The following is a 17,442-nucleotide window of genomic DNA, read 5'->3' as shown; positions in this document are numbered from 1 at the left end:
TGTCTCTGGTGAATCCTCTCACCCCCCACAACTCTGGCCTGTATCCCAGCTCTTGAATGCATAAATAAATAAATTTAAAAAAAAAAAAAAAAAGAAATTCTGGTGAGTAGAAAGTATCAAATACCTTTAACTGTTTCACTGTTTTTTCTCTCAACTCTATGTTACCCATTATGGTCAGAGTGATTTCAAGCTACAAAATATAAACTCTCCCTCCCTGAAGTTAGCACTGAGAATAGCAATTGCTTATAACAAATTGCATCTGGGTAAGCCTGGAAAAAGTACATGCCATGCACAGACTGAAGACAATGTCTTCATTTATTCCCTATTTTCTGACCTTAAAAGGAAATCAGAGAACCCCATCTACTTAGATAGCCTCATAATTTGCAAAAGTATAATCACATATATCTGCGTGTTATATGATTCAAGGGTAGCCAAAGGAAATTACAAGGTATCTGTTAGAAATATTTTTGCTTACCTTTTTACTTTATTTTGTGACTCATTAAAAAATATCTAATATGCTAAACAGTGACATAACCTACAATAATTGTACAGAACTATTGCTGTCATCAGATTTATGAACAGATGAACAGCAAGGAAAACACAGATGCAGGAACATGCAGATTTAAAAAGTCATAAGATCCAGTCAAAAAATGGGCAGAAGAGCTAAAAAGAAACTTCTCTGAAGAGGAAATGCAAATGGCCAACAGGCATATGAAAAAATGTTCAACATCACATGTCATCAGGGAAATGCAAATCAAAACTACCATGAGATACCATCTTACACCAGTGAGAATGGCACATATTAAAAAAACTAGCAACAACAAATGTTGGCGAGGGTGTGGAGAAAAAGGAACTCTTCTACACTGTTGGTGGGAGTGCAAACTGGTCCAACCACTGTGGAAAGCTGTGTGGAGATTTCTGGACCTACTAAACATAGAGCTTCCATATGATCCAGCAATTCCACTCCTAGGTATTTACCCAAAGGACACAGAAACATCAATTCCAAAGAACACCTGCACCCCTATGTTTATAGCAGCACTGTCTACAATAGCTAAGCTTTGGAAACAACCCAAATGCCCAAAAATCGATGACTGGATCAAGAAGATGTGGTACATATATACCATGGAATATTACTCAGCATTCAAAAAAGATAAACACATGCAATTTGCAGCAACATGGATGGCGCTGGAAGGGATCATGCTCAGCGAAATAAGCCAAAAAGAAAAAGAAAAATACCGGATGGTCTCACTCATAGCAGGAATCTAGAAAACTTAAATAAGGGACCAGGAAAATGAATAACTATAAGAAAGTGAAAATCAAAATCAACAAAAAACTATGAACCAGAGACACTTTTTGGGGGTGAGGGGCGGGAGGGGAGGGATTGGGATCAGAATGGGGGGGCTGCAATTGTATGAGGAATATAAAAATAAAATTTATTATTTAAAAAAAAAAAATAAAATAAATAAAAAGTCATAAGAGATATGTCAATTTTTTTAGCATGGGCAAGACTGTAGTGTCTAGAGGAGTAAACTTAGGTGATAATACCTTAAAGAGACACAATGAGGTACATTAAAAATCAGGCCAGTAGTTACTGCTGGATAAAGGAAGAAAGCTTTGATTAGGTTGGAAAACATGGAGGGGTATTTGTGGTGACTGGCATCATTCTACTTCTTGACCTTGGTGGTAGTTATTATAATGTTCAACATATACATATAAGCTATATATACCTTTTCATGAATGATTTTCTATTCATGTTTTATTTTGGAATTAAAAGATTTTTAAATGTTAACAATAAATGATATAGTAGAGATACAAAAGCTATTCTCCAACCAATAAATAAAAGCCAATATTCTCCCTCTTTTTCAAGACAGGATAGAAGCTGACACTAGTAAAGCATAATTACAAATGATAAATATTTGCCTGGAGTCTAATACTTCACTGTAAAAATTTACCCAACACCCCCAAATTACAGTGAACATTACTTTATCAATATTTTTGGTTATAAAAAAAAAAGCCTGCAGGGCATCCATCCCTGGTGACGCAGGGGTTAAAGCAGCGCTATCAAGCTATTGCCAGTCACTGCAGGAGGAGTTCGATCCCTGGCCAGGGAGCTAACCCACATGGCACAGCAGACTTCTGTCTCACCCGCTGCTTCCCTCAGCAGTGTATTTCAGTAGATCTGTCAGTTCTGCTCCCCACTCTGTCTCTGGTGAATACACTCACGACCCCCACATCTCTGGCCTGTACCCCAGTTCTTGTATGCATAAATAAATAAAAATAAATATTTTTTTTTTAAAAAAAACCCAAAATACCTAATGGAAGGGACAGTTTAGCTTTGGAAGTGGCCAATGAATGTTCATACAGACATATGATGTTATATTGCTAAGTAAGACAATATTATTTTACTAATTCCACCAACAACATATATTTCAGGAAAACCGCATAAATAAAACTAAGAATTGATTCCTGGTCTTGTAGACTAAGCTATTTAGTTAATACCCTAGTTACTGAAGCACATATGGAACTACTGCAGTGTGGAGAAAAGTCCAGGTAAATAAGAGAAATTTAATTACTGTTACTAATCTCTGCTACTTACCTCTCTTAATTCTGCAATTCTCCGAAGTGATTTATCCTGACTCTGACTTAATATACCCTTTAATTAAAAAAAAAAAAAAAAGTTGGTTCAAAAAACTGTATGACACAGTAATACAAAGCAAGTCAAAAATAATTATTTTTACATTACAGATGCATATCTAAAAATAACCTAAGAATGACGGGCAGGGATGAAAATACGAAGGCCATGGCCATGTTAAAAGTGTATTAAATCATGATGTTTACAAACTTTTTCCTGTCTATGAGAGTGGCTATTCAAATCACATAAGGGCAAATAAAAGTTTGTTCTACTGTATGTTAATTTAAAAAAAATTTTTTTTAATTATATCACATTTTAAATGCAATTTATCTCACTGTAGCCTATAATGTCAATTATTAGTCTGTTTTAAAGATTTTTGTGAGTTAAAAACAAAATAGCCCTTTTCTACATTTGAAAAAATAAAGTCCAGGAGAAACTTGCAAAGACAACTACAGATTGCAAAAGTAGCAACCATACATAAAAATCCCGAAATTAAAAGTTCTACTGAAAGATGAAATTACTCATTCTTTCACCAGGGGAGGGAGAGGCTTCTTTTCACTAGTTGAGAAAACAAAGTAACTGCATATTCCTGCTTATTCTTGTACAATATAAATAAATAAAGGTAAAGGAATGGAGGTAATCTGGAATCTCATCGGTTTGTGGATTAACAATCACAAAATGAGGGAGAGGGATCAGGACAGGGGTGGGAAGAGCAAAAGGGACTATAAGATGGTGCACGAGGAATTGGTGGTGGGAATTTCATGGGAAATCATACATTGTACAAAAATGAAGGATGATGTAATAAATATATATATAAAACAATCATAAAATGTAAAAACAGGTAGGCAAATGGTTTGCTTATGAGCCAGGGAAGTGTAAATGGGTTGTATAAAACAAAAATCAAATAGTAAGTCAAAATTTTAAATGCAGGAAGATGCAATGCTGAGAACAATGCAACACTGTAATGCATTATTTACATGCACACACTCAATAGTTTTAACTGCCCAGAAGTACACCCGACCTCTCCTCCCTATCTCTTTCAAGCTGTGCAACAATGAAGAAGCAAGCCTTTCTTCCTCCCAGGTGTGGCTTAAGGACTAAAATACACAATAATGCCTGACATAAGTAAGAGCTCACTAAATGCTATTTAGCCAGTACAAGTAGCACTGATAATAGTGTTGGCAATACTTAAATTTTAATTTTATTACATCTATTGCAAGGATGTTTGCCTATTTAATAAAGAGGCTTCTAGACACATACACATGGTCATATATATATGTGCAGAAAAGAGCACATATTATCTTTTATCTCCAATGCTCTTTGTATTTGGGACTATGCAATCATAATTCTCTACTGCCACTTAGTGGCAGTTAACATACATCTAGAAATAACAATCCATAGATAATTCACAGGAACCAAGAAACTGAGAACCAATTTACAGAATATTAATATTAATAAGACAATGGGGTAAACCAGAATTTATCCACCCCACTTTGATATAACTCATGCTTAAGAAAACATTATCAAACTGAAAACTCTATTTGTAACAATCTAATCTTCACATTTGTTATTAGAATACTGATTCAACACATATAACTAGGGTCACTATTCTGAACTGATTATATTCCATACCAAAGCCAGAAAACTAAATACTGTACCTTAGTGAAGATTAACATTTATGGCATATTAATCTTCTTAAATTTTTTACTTCTAAAACATCAAATCATTTTACAAATAGTTTTGGCTATGTAATTAGTGCCTTTAAATGTGACAAAACACTAAAACTGTTTAAAATAATTTTTATAATAAAAAATAAGACTATTATTTGATAAATAACACAGCAAACTTATGGTACAAGTGGAAAATGAAAGGGATATTTCCCCTTAGCTCTGACACGTGAACAATCATCTGAGATACTGGGTGGGACATCTCTGGCCACAGGATGATATGGCGCAGCCAAGGTCAGAGACCCAGAAGGGCTGTAAGAGCTTCTTCTCTTTAGATACTTAATCTCAAAATACAGAAGAAAGGATGTTTGGGTTTATAGTCTGATAAAAGGATAAAGAACAGAGATGTCTGTGGGTTTAAAAATGTAGAAAGGAAAGTTTAGAAAGTTGTCTTTTTACCGCTAAAGCAAAAATATAACCTGCAGAATGAGACACTAGGAAATAGGCGTAAAAGAAGCAAGCATGCCTTAAATCCAAATACCTTCAACACTTCAGGGATTAAAATTCCAGCCCAATCCTAATAGAGGTGAAATCTCTAGGATTACTTAACAAAATCTCCAATAATGGTAAAACAAGTTAAACATTTTAATCATATGAAGAATTACTGAAAGTGAGCATTGTAACTATCTTACTCAAAGATCCTTTCTAATTTAAAATTACACACATCAGTATCAGTCAACAAATCACTTACCTGTAACTTTTTTTTCTCCCTCTGAAGAGTCTGATAAGCTGTAACAAGCTAAAATAAAGAAAGTCACCAATATTAATTATTTCTAAATAATTATAATTTCCTAAATGCTGATAAAATATCTCATTATGAAAGTCAAAAGAAATCAGAAGGGGCCTCCCCAGTGGCGCAGCGGTTGAGCTCTCAGTTGTGAAGCTCCCCGTGGCCTCTGCGACACCGATTCAATCCCCGGCTGCTCCCCAGCCACCAGAGGAGGGTCCCACATGGCACGCAGACCTCTCCTGCCACCCGCTGCTCCCCTCAGCAGTGTACTTCGGTCCTTCTGCCTGCTCTGCTCCCCGCTCTGGCTCTGGTGAATTCTCTCACCCTCCCGCACTTCTGACTGTACCCAGTGCATGTATAAACAAACAAACAATCAAATAAATAAACAAATAAATAAATAAATAATACATGCCTCTTTAAAAAAAAAAATCAGAAGAATATTTTTAGAGATAGTTCAGCCTAAATAGATGCATGTACAGTTGAAGCTATACAATACAGAAAACATACTTCTAAAAAATTTTTTTAAATGACTCTAAACACAAAGATATTAAATCTCTAAGTGACTTTACCTTAGACATACACCTTTTTAAATTACAGTACCTAATTCATAGGTGGACATTACAGCCAACTTGCCTAAAGGCAGGAGGCTACTTAACCTATAGTCACAGACCACCACCATTAGTAACCAGCATGACCTAGAAATAGAAATTCTTGAGCCCCAACTAAGGCTAACTGAGTGAGAGTTGAGAAGAAGAATGTGTGTTTTAACAAGCTCTCCAGATGATTTGGACTTTAACAGACCACATAATTGATCTCTAAAAGTTCCGTTGGGTTATAGGACCGATCACTGTGACTCTGTAAAAAAAAATCCTAACCAATAGATGAAAACTGACAATTCAAGTATTAAAAGGATGTTTAACCATTAAACTTAAATAGGAAATTTAAACATTCTAGCACAACTCAATGAAATTATGGTTTAACAGATCTTTTTATTATACAGCATTACTCATGTGAAAGTACATAGCTCCAATGAATTATTTGGACCCTACATTAGAAGTGCCAGTGTTCTCTGAAGTGAGAGGTTGTAAATTTTTTTTTTTTTTGCTATTTAAAGAGCAGTTTTATTAGAAAAGGGATAGGATAGTAAAAGACGTTTGCATAAACGCAAGCAGGCAGGAAGAGCTTCCCCAAAAGAGACAGGTTTGCTAAGAGAGGGCTGCAAGGTTGCAGGCGGGTGGCATTGAGGAGAGCTGCCTCCACTGAGGGAGGTCAGTGAAGAGAAGCCCCGGCATGTACAGGTCACAGGCAAGCAGGAGGCTGCTGCCCTGTGGACGGAGAGAGTTGGTGAAAAGAAGCACCTGCACAGTCACAGATGAGCAGTGGAAGTGCTACCTAGAGGTTGTAAATTTTAGGAAGAAATAACCCTACTCCTTAGAAGGTCCATTCTAAGCCTTGCCATTTTCCTTGGAAAAGGCTGGTAAAATATTTGTCCCAAATGCTTTCCATCAATGTCCCAAATTAAGAGGCAGGTTGCAAGAAAAAGTGAGTCCAGCAATAAAGATAATACAAAAAATAGGGTCAGAATGGGGCGTTTGCAATTGTATGGGGGAATATAAAAATAAAATTTAATATTTAAAAAAAAAAATAAATAAAGACTATATAAAGAGGTAAAAAAAAAAATGAACAATGATATAAAAAAATAAACATTAAAAAAAATCCTCCAAAAAAAAAAAAAAAAAAAATAATATTCTGCCTAAGACCAGGACCCTCCTCTGGTCCTTAAGACCAGGTAGGAAACGCTCAAAAAGTGAGTAGTGACGGAAGAGTAACCCAACAATAAGATGTCATTACAGTACAATTTCATCCTAGGTACTTACAGTGGCAAGGAAAGGTAAAGATAAAGATTATGGGTTCTTTTCAAATCTAATAATCTGTATCACTTTACCTGAGGGAGCAGAGAACAGTAGAAACAAAGACGTAGAATCAAATCTATAATGTCAATTGCTACCTGAATGACTTTAAGTCAACTAATCTCTATAATTAAATCTCTATGAGTTTCTAATCCCTATTCTGTGAAACAGAGCTAGTTAATATTACTTCACAGAGATGGTACAAAATTAAATGGCACTATAAATATAAAATATACTCTTACACACTTAAATACCATTTACACTGCTGTCCCAGCCTTAAACTTAAAAGTCCTAGACAAATTAGTGAAAATAATACAAAACTTTCTTCCCTTCTTTCACTAATTGCTATTACTATTTGACTTCTATTTCCGTGGTTGGCTAAACTATTGAGCCCCACATAACTGGTTACTAGAGGTGGGTAGTCTGTGGCAATATCTAGTTAAAGACTTTCAGAGGTACAGAGGTCATTTGGTAAGAGTCTTAGTGAAAGATGGGAAGAAATTTTTGTACAAGCAAATAAGTAACGCTCCTACCTCAGAATATTTGCCTTTGCAGCCATTCAACCGTCGTTCCATTCTCCGCAAACACTGAATCAAATGTTCTTTGTTGAGACTGTCTAAATTTCCTAGCGAGTCTTCAGCCTCACTCTCCATATCAGAGGGTGGATCAAAGGCAGCAGCAGCAGAGTCCAGGTCAAGTCGATTCAGGGACTCTCTGGAAGATGTTCGTACCAAAGACTCTTTAGAAGAAGATCGGAATAGAGATTCCTTTATTGGACTTCGAAACAAAGACTCCATGGAAGGTACCCGGAGCTGGAGCTTCTGTGCAAAAGACTGTATATCACCTGACTGAAACCAAAATCCAACAGAGCACGTGGGTTAAAATCCACACATTTGGACTTTATAATCCCCTATCAGCAGTAATTATTAAAAAGCTCTAACAAATTCAGTTTATATTCTTGACATTTTAAATATTTTCTGAAAAGCAACAGACACCTCGTTGTTTCTGAGAAAGTACTGCACCTGGTCAGAGAACTGGGATATAGGCCCTAGGTGTCACCAAGCAGTAGAGCGAACTTCACTAAGTCACTTCCCTTCAGTTTGCACATCTGTAAAAGAGAAGGAAGCCATACATTCCCAGCTGACCTCACAAGTATGCTATGAGGATTCATCTATACAGTGCCTTAGATGTTGGAGGCAGCAGCCATCTGTCACCAGTACAGACCCAGTGCCTAAAATGTACATATAGACCATGAAGCAGAAAGTATGAGGCTGAAATCAAGTGGGCTTTACCACTATACAGCGTGGTGATTCTAATCACTCTTCTCAACAAAAGAAGGGAACCAAGGGGGAGAAGGGGTAATGAGCCCATTTTTTTTTTCAATAAGAGAATGCTAAGCAGAATGGATTAGTGCCATCCAACTTTGCCCTACTTACCATTCTGTCTAATGGGAATAAAATAACCACTGACAAATCATGGAGGGCAGTTGAGCTAAAGTCCCTGTACACAGATCAGTAAATGTGATGTTAGTAACAGTGATTGATAAGCAGGACTTACTCTCTTAATTTAAATAATTAATTTTAAAAAATAATATAATTCAACAAACTGTTCTAAGTATCAATATTTTGTTCAGATGAGAGCAATCAATATTGAACAGACCTTTCTAGAAACTCATTCTTATTAGTAGAACAGAGTCACCTGCAAGATCTCAAAGATGCCAGCAGTGAAAATCTCAGGGGAGGAGACTGCAATCATGTGATAGGCAAAGAATACAGGAAAACAAAAAGATTTTCTTTAGTAAACAATTTAAAAAGTCAAACCAGGAATACTTTACCCACGGATTTTAGATTTAGAAAGACACGATTAGGCAAGGTAGAAGTACGCAAGAAGGGGTTTGTGCCACCCCCTTCACAGACACAGAAATTAATCACAGGTTGTTTATAATAGTAAAAAGTGGAAGCCAAACAAATATTCATTACAATGAATAAGAGGTTTAAGATACACTACTAATGAAAAAAAAAAACAGATTTTAAAACAATATATTGTAAACTAATTTTGATTTCAGGTAATTACAATAGTTACTGTTTTGTAATTACTTGAAAAATCATTTTTCAATTTTTTATGTAAGTTTACATAAAACCCCTTAGAATCAAGTTAAGGACATCCAAAAGTTAACCATGAGTGGTTCTGGGTGGTAACATTTCAGATGATTTTTATTTTCCATTTTATATTCCCCCATACGTTCTAACTTTTTTCCATAATGTGTAAGTTTTACCTTTATATTGAGGGGCAGGAGAAGAGGGAGGGTTTTATGGGAGAAGAGAGACCCTCATGTTCAAAAATTATAAAGAACCACTTTCTTGTTATTCCATTACCACCCACTTCTAAGCTATGTGAAAAATAGTTTTTAGTTCATACAATCTTCTTGTAAATTGCCCTAGGGCAAATAGGTGAAGCAAGTTTGAATAAGACTAGAAATAGTTGTTATTTTAGGGTCAGTCAGAAGCTGAAGAACAATGTCAAAGATATGTATTTGTAGAAGCTGATAAACCTAATAGCTGTCCTTTCTACAAGATTTGGGAGTGACATGTTTAAGTAGAGTGATTAGGCCTGTCGGCTGCTAAGAAGACTGTCTAAATTCAAATCTTAGCCCCATCACCATGCTCTTTATGACCATGACCAAGGTACTTAACCTCATTACTCATTTCCCCCTCTGAAAATGAGAATGATAAAAGTAACAATAATGATGATAATAATACCACACACCTTACATGGATGTCACTAGTAGCAAATAACACGGTTAACAATTATCATTATGAAAGAAAGGAGCTAAAACAAAAGACAAAATTAATAAGGATGCCATCTACAAGTCTAGGTGACAGACACTGCTGGATACTATAATGCAATAGTTAAGCACAGAATATGAAACCAGCTGTCTTGGGGTCAAGTATAAACTCTATCATTTACTGGAAATATAACCTCCAGAAAGTTACTTAATCTATTACTCTTTGCCTCTGCTTCTTCATATGTAAGATGGGAATAACAATAGCACTTTAGCTCAGAGGGGGAATGTGAGGAAAAATAAACACACATAAAGTACTCAGAAACATGACTGATTCAAAGTAAAAAATAAATACTAGTTATCAACCAATATTTTTTCCTTTCCACCAGATTCCAACTTTGTTCAGGGTAACAATATAACCAGGCAAAAGCATTCACCTTCCCAAATATAATTCAAAGCCACAATGAGTTATGAACTCACATCCACCAGAATGGCTAAAATTAAAACTATGGAAAACACCAATTATTAGGTACATGGAGAATCCACTTTGGAAAACTATTTGTCAGTATTTACTAACACAAAACACGTGAACACACTCTGAACTAGCAATTTTCACTACTAAGTATATTTCCAACAGAAATACATTCAACGAGGGCCTCCCCGGTGGCGCAGCGGTTGAGCGCTGGGTTGCGAAGGTGCCCGCGGCCTCTGCAGCACCGGTTCGATCCCCGGCTGCTCCCCGGCCACCAGAGGAGGGTCCCACATGGCGCGCAGACCTCTCCTGCCGCCCGCTGCTCCCCTCAGCAGTGTACTTCGGTCCTTCTGCCTGCTCTGCTCCCCGCTCTGGCTCTGGTGAATTCTCCCACCCTCCCGTGCTTCTGACTGTACCCAGTGCATGTATAAACAAAACAAACAAACAAATAAATAAATAAAAAAAAGCATGCCTCTATTAAAAAAAAAATAAAATTAAAAAAAAAAAAAGAAATACATTCAACGAAAAAAGTAAACTATAAAGTTTACAACAGCATTATTCAAAATAGTACCAAACTTTAAATTACTCTTGATGACAACAGTTCAGAGCAGATAAATTACAGCCTGTTCAGTAACAGATTATTATACAGCAAAGAGAATCCAATGATTACAACTACAAGCAAAATTATGGATGAATCTTACCAAGCACTAAACAAAAGAAGACAGACACAAGAGTAGTCACTCTCCATTACATTTACATAAAGTTCAAAAACAGGCAAAATTAACCCATAAAATTAGAAGTCAGGATAGTGGCTACTCTTGGGGGTGAGAGAAAGGGAACACAGGGTGTGAATAATTTCTGTTTCTTGATTTTTGGGTGTTAGTTACAAAGATACATTCAGTTTGCAAAAATTCAGAAAGCTATATAAAGAATATATCATCTCTGTATGTATGCATCATATTGTGATATATTACATTTAAAGTTTTTTATCCAATGATCCATACTAAAAGAGGAAATCTACAGTATAAACCTTCTAGGGAGATATTATCCTGCTAACAAGGAGTCTGCCTTTTGTCCTCATCTTCAGTCTTTCCTCCTGACTAGAACTAAGATGTTAATTCTGGAGACCAGTTTGTAATTATGAAGATGAAAGGCGTTGATAAGGACAGGAAGCTAAAGAGAGTTGGGGGTGTGGTAGAAAAAGCAAAGGGTTTGGGTTCCTTAATGACTTTATCTTCAGGCCTTCTAATACCTGAAAAACCACACACCCATTGCTGCCCACTGTTGTAAGGTTATTGATGCCAGAGACATTCATCAATTTAAAATTCATTTTTAAAAAGATGAATGTGGGGATTAGAAAAGGAAAATGTATAAGTAAAAATAAATGAACACATCAGTAACTTTTAATTCCTTCTTGTCTTCACTTTAGTTTGTTTTCAGACCCTTTTTTATATCTCCAACACTGTTTTTTTTCTTATTTTTGTGGGACCCTCGCCCGTGGCCAGGGAACGAACCGGCGCTGCAGAGGCTGCGGGCAGCCTCGCAGCCCCATGCTCAACCGCTGCGCCACCAGAGGAGGCCCTCCAACACTGTTTTCTTTTTTCAGACCTTTATCCTCTATCAGCTGGATTTTAAAAACATAGTGAAAGAAGCCTTCCACAAAAGAGTACCTAGGGCATCCCAAGTGGCGCAGCGGTTGATAGCTGGGCTGCAAAGCTGCCCGTAACCTCTGCAGCGCCAGCTCGATCCCCAGCCGGCGGGCAAGGGTCCCACATGGCGCACAGACCTCTCCTGCTGTGCCCGCTGCTCCCCTCAGCAGTGTGTTCCGTCAGTCTGTCTGTTCTGCTCCCGTTCTAGCTCTGGTGAATCCTCTCACCCTCCCACACTTCTGACTGTACCCAGTGTTTGTATAAATAAATAATCTTTTTTTTTTAAAAAAAAAAAAAAGAACATTAAAAGAGCACTTAATTTAGGAAGCCACTAATAGAAAGTTCTAAAACAAGAAAAACTAATCTATGGGGGGAAAATAACAGGTTGCCTCTGAAAGGCACAACCATAAGAGAACTTTCTGGGTGTAGATAATATTCTGTAATCTCTGTGGGTTTGGCATACAATTTGTCAAATTTAGTCAATGTACATGTAAGGTTTATTTCATTTTGGATGAATTTTACCTCAAAAAATACAAATATTGGGGGCCTCCCCTGGTGGCGCAGCGGTTGAGCGCTGGGCTGCGGAGCTGCCCACAGCCTCTGCAGCGCCGCTTCAATCCCCAGCCGCCAGCAAGGGTCCCACATGGAGTGCAGACCTCTCCTGCTGCATCCGCTGCTCCCCTCAGCAGTGTATTTCGTTACTCTGCCTATTTTGTTCCCAAATCTGGCTCTGGTGAATTCTCTCACCCTCCCGCGCTTCTGACTGCACCCAGTGCTTGTATAAATAGGTAGATAAATCTTTAAAAAAAAAAATACAAATATTAAACTCTAGGTAATGACATACAAGCTGAAACATTGTGGGGGGAGGGTACTATGGCCTGCAACTAACTCTGAAATGCATGAATAAAGCAAAATGGTTAAAGGACATATAGAGGAATGTGCAGATGGTCTGATTTATGATAAAGGAAGTATCAGTGATAGAATCTAAGTGGTGAGTATATAGGTGTTCACTGTAAAGCTCTTTCAACTTTTCTGTTTGGTTTAAGTTTTTCACAATAAACTGTTGAAAATGAAAGAAAAAGGAATAGTACCTGGGCCTCCCTGGTGGCGCAGGAGTCGAGATGCAACCTATGGAGCTCTCCGCAGCCACTGCAGCGTGAGTTCAATCCCAGGCCAGGGGGATACCCACATAGCACATCAGATCTTTCCTGACTCGCCTGCTGCTCCCCTCAACAGCGTATTTCAGTCAGTCTGCCTGTTCTGTTCCCCACTCTGTCCCTGGGAAACCCTCTTACTGTCCCCCCTCACCTCTGGCCTGTACCCCAGTTCTTGTATGCATAAATAAAAAATCCTAAAAAAAAAGGAATCGTATCTAAAAAAATAGCAAAAATATCCAAAATTCAATTTTAATACATTTATTAACACTTCTCTTATATTAAAAATTCATAAATTATTTTCAAAACAAGAACTTTACCCATAATTTTAAAAATTGCATATGAAAGTAATTTAAATCCTCATTTTCTCATCTATTGAATTTAGTGAAATTTGGTACTTACTTTGTTTTCATAGCATATAAAATTCAAATGAGACAGTACATGGCAAAAAATTACAGCTAGATAAGGGTGATATTTTGCCTTTACCTATGATAATCCCATAGTACTGTCAATAACTAAATACTAGGGCCTCCCTGGTGGCACAAGGGGTTAAGACACAACCTATGAAGCTGTTCACAGCCTCTGCAGCACAAGTTCAATTCCCCAGCCAGGGAGCCACCCACATGGCGCAGCAGACCTCTCCTGACTCGCCCTCTGCTCCCCCCAGCAGTGTACTTCGGTCAATCTGACCTGACTATTCTGTACCCCACTCTATCTCTGGTGAATCCTCTCACACTCTACCCCTCCCCTCCACCCCCGCACTTCTGGCCTGTACCCCAGCTCTTGTATGCATAAATAAATAAATCTTTAAAAAAAAAAAACTAGATACTAGTCCTTGGGCAATTAATTTAAGATTTCATGCTTCTTATCTCATCAGTAAGCCCAGATTCAGAGTTAGGAATGTTATTGCTCTACATTAGAGACTGCTGAGAACAATCTGGTTAATGATAATACTTACTAAAACCAAAATAAACAAATGTGCATCTCAGGCATTACTATCAATAACTATGCTGCTTTTTTTTTTTAAAGATTTATTTATTTATTTATACAAGTACTGGGTACAGTCAGAAGCATGGGAGGGTGAGAGAATTCACCAGAGCCAGAGCCGGGAGCAGAGCAGCGAGCGGCAGGAGAGGTATGCGCGCCATGTGGGACCCCCGGTGGCCGGGAAGCAGCCAGGGATCGAACCGGCACTGCAGAGGCTGCGGGCAGCTTCGCAACCCAGCGCTCAACCGCTGCGCCACCGGGGAGGCCCTATGCTTTTTTTCAAATGAATTGTTTTTCTTTCTATTTTGGAAGAAGTCAAAAGAATGTCACTTGAATTCCACTCTCCACATAACTTTTATAAATCAAGGATAACCTAAATTCTCCAGTAGTAAAATATTCTGCATTGGAGCAAGCTTGAAAAGATGTTCCATTTCCAATATAACTTCCACTATAATCTTTTATAATGATGAAGCCAGGCTTAATTTATTTCAAAAAATTTTCTTTGCCAAAAATTCTTTACCATTAATTTTAAAAAGAGTAATAATGGAATCTTAACATGATCTATTATAGACATGAACCACTTTCAAAGTTTTTCCAAGAAACCATCTACAAACCTAGACTTACCAGACACACTGTATCAAATGTTTGGACATCTCTATTTCAATGTAAAGTCAAAAGCGAATAATACAAATTAACCAACACTCTGAAATGACTGGCTATATTTTAAAATGACATTAATAACAAACCTGAGGAGTCACTGGCTCACTTCCATTAACACTGTCGGGAGATTTTGTGGCTTGGATAGATGCATTCTAAGAAAAAAGAAAAACATCATAAAGAAAAGGAACCAAAAACTAAGGTTTTAAAACTGTCAAGAACGAAGACTATTATCAAATCCTATTAAATACACATTTCTGTTAAACAAAATTAGTAATTACTTATTAGGATGTTTTCATGCAAGGCAAAACTAGTCTGGTAAGTATTTTAGAAAATTCGTTTTGCTGTAGTACATGAAACTAAATAGCAAAGATTAGCATGTAGGAAAATTTATTAAAAGCTGATCACATACCTCTTCCCATTACAAAGTCCTAGTTTTTTCCCCCGTGACAGAACTATTATCTGTTTCAATTAGCAAAAAACTCATTCAAAAAGAAAACTATCCAGAAAAAGAAGTAATGTCAATTGTTCCCAGTAAAAAAATATTCAAATTAAAGTTTTTGAACTAAATTCTGAAAAAATAATTTGACTACATGGGATGGAAATGCTTCATTCATTTGAAGCCAGCAGCCTAAAAGAAATTATAACAATTTTCAGAGAAACTTGTAATTTAAAGTATCTCCTATCACATCTGAAAACGTTTTGTTTTGGTCTGTTGCTATGACAAGTGCTCCAAGTTCAGCAACATTCTACCAATTACATCATGCTGGAGTAGGTCCAAGACAACAAATGAGATTCTTTGCAATTCAGAATTCTATATTGCATCTATAAGTGTCTAACTAAAATTACAGCTATAGAAGTAGTTCATGATAAAAATAACCTCCATGTTTTAAACAAAAGCATTTGACCAAATACTAACCACTATGTTTCAGTGAGTTGGTATCTAAGTCAGTGAAAGTACATTTCCCCTACATCTCTTCTGTCAACCAAGAAAAAGTTAAATATATGATCTTACTTATTCTTAAATATAGGTGGAGGAGACATTCAGTTTTGCGAGTGTTCTCAATTTTTTTAACTTCCATTAAATATCTGATACTAAGAAATTAATTTTTAGGTGTGATAAATGTATTATGATTACATATCTTTAGTCCTTATCTTTTAGAAATATATGCTTCAAATAATCCAGTAGGGATACTGGGGAAGGGGAGGAAATTCTTACGCCACTATTACAACTATTTCCACTTCTAGAATACGTTTGAATTATTCCCTAATAAAATTAAAGTACCTCCTCATCTAATATAAAGTGAGTTATCAAATTTTACAGTGCAATATATTTTCTTAAAGTTACATATGGGAGTAAGATTGGAGGAATATACAGATTAAATTTTATCTTCCCATTCGCTGACACTTCAAAGAACTACAAGTTACTATATAGATGGCATGTATTTGTGTAGCATCCTAATTAAAGTTTTTCTAAAAATATGCTACATTACACACCATAAAATAAAAAGGATACTTTATAGAGATCAACAGGTCTCTTAGTATACTGAAAAGTATGATGAAAGGACTCCATAAAATATTTAGGCTTAGGAGAAAGTCACAGAGTTCGTATTTCCATTCTAAATTAACTGACACATGATTGTGGGTCATACAAAAAAAAAAACCTACTCTATAATTGTTTGAAATCTCACCCTATCAACCACAGCACAAAATTTGAAAACGTTCTCTCCCTGCACATACATTTCACTTTAGATATCATATCATATATGTAAATAAATTCAGAACAGCTAAGGAAAATACTGACTGATATTACCCTATAAACCTGAGTTAGGAATATCTAGAAGTGAAATTAGAGATTTTTGTCACTACCTCTAATAACTTCTCCATTTCTGCCCTGCAAACTCTTATTCATCTTTCAACTTTCAAAAGCCCCTTCATTTGTGAAGCTTCACATGGCTTGCCTGAGGTCTAATAAATTCCCCATGTTGGTATTTTCTTCTATGAAGCTTTAATTTCTTCGTATTGGAATTCCATGTTGATGTGACTACCTTCATACTGAACCATAAACTCTGAAAGGGGAAGAACCCTGCATTTTCATGCTGGTCCTAAAGACCTAACATTTTACGTGGCTGCTAGAAAAGACCCAATAAAATGCTGTTAAATTGTTTTGCAGTTATTTCTTTCAGTCTAGGAAGACTTTTGAAGGCCTTCTTCCAGAAAGAAGCATCAAACTAACTCAAAAGATATCAATACACCAGTATTTTCTACTGGAAACAATTTTTAGATATAACAGGAAAACCCTTCCAAAGTACAGTTAAATTAAAAAGCATACACAGGGTCCCTGCCAGATTCATCTTCAGTTACACTTTGTTCAATCTTTCAATAACTACTTATTCACTACTAAACTAAGGATACAGCAATTTTTAGAACTTGAGGTAAAGAGATAAGATTTTTGGAAAACTGAATTAAGGAACAGTCAGCAGTTAGTGAACTCAATGTAGTAAGTTAGAACCCCACCAAATTTTTACCCTAGTATATAGGTTGTTCTAGAATTTCCCTTTGTCCTTTGAGAATAAATTATCACACGAATGAGTCAAAATCTAAATAAACACCTTTAGTCTACTTTATTTTTAAGTGTTTCTAAAGCCTCCATTTTTATTTTTTTTAAGATTTATTTATTTGTACATACAAGAACTGGGGTACAGGCCAGAGGTGCAGGGGGTGAGAGGATTCACCAGAAAA

The 17,442-nt window shown here is 36.5% G+C and overlaps 1 protein-coding gene across 6 annotated transcripts in view; it reads right to left on the bottom strand.

Moving 5' to 3' along the window:
- Positions 1 to 17,442, bottom strand: part of GOLGA4 (golgin A4) — a 95,811-nt gene that overhangs the window by 57,101 nt on the left and 21,268 nt on the right. For 5 of the 6 annotated variants that reach the window (XM_037526365.2, XM_037526394.2, XM_037526385.2 and 2 more), the window contains 4 exons: positions 14,790 to 14,855; positions 7,533 to 7,847; positions 5,051 to 5,098; positions 2,597 to 2,653 (listed from right to left, as the gene is read on the bottom strand). In XM_037526365.2, the coding sequence (XP_037382262.1) occupies positions 2,597 to 2,653; positions 5,051 to 5,098; positions 7,533 to 7,847; positions 14,790 to 14,855 (486 nt within the window). Of the gene's footprint in view, positions 1 to 2,596; positions 2,654 to 5,050; positions 5,099 to 7,532; positions 7,848 to 8,021; positions 8,108 to 14,789; positions 14,856 to 17,442 lie in introns of those variants that run through there. The other variant, XM_054693120.1, reaches the window with a different exon arrangement.

The sequence above is a fragment of the Talpa occidentalis genome, unplaced genomic scaffold, assembly GCF_014898055.3.
Source record: "Talpa occidentalis isolate TD23 unplaced genomic scaffold, MPIMG_talOcc4v2.1 talOcc4.10, whole genome shotgun sequence".
NCBI classification, from domain to species: Eukaryota; Metazoa; Chordata; class Mammalia; order Eulipotyphla; family Talpidae; genus Talpa; species Talpa occidentalis.
Note: the sequence above shows the minus strand (reverse complement) of the source record. Positions and strands in the feature narration are given on the sequence as shown.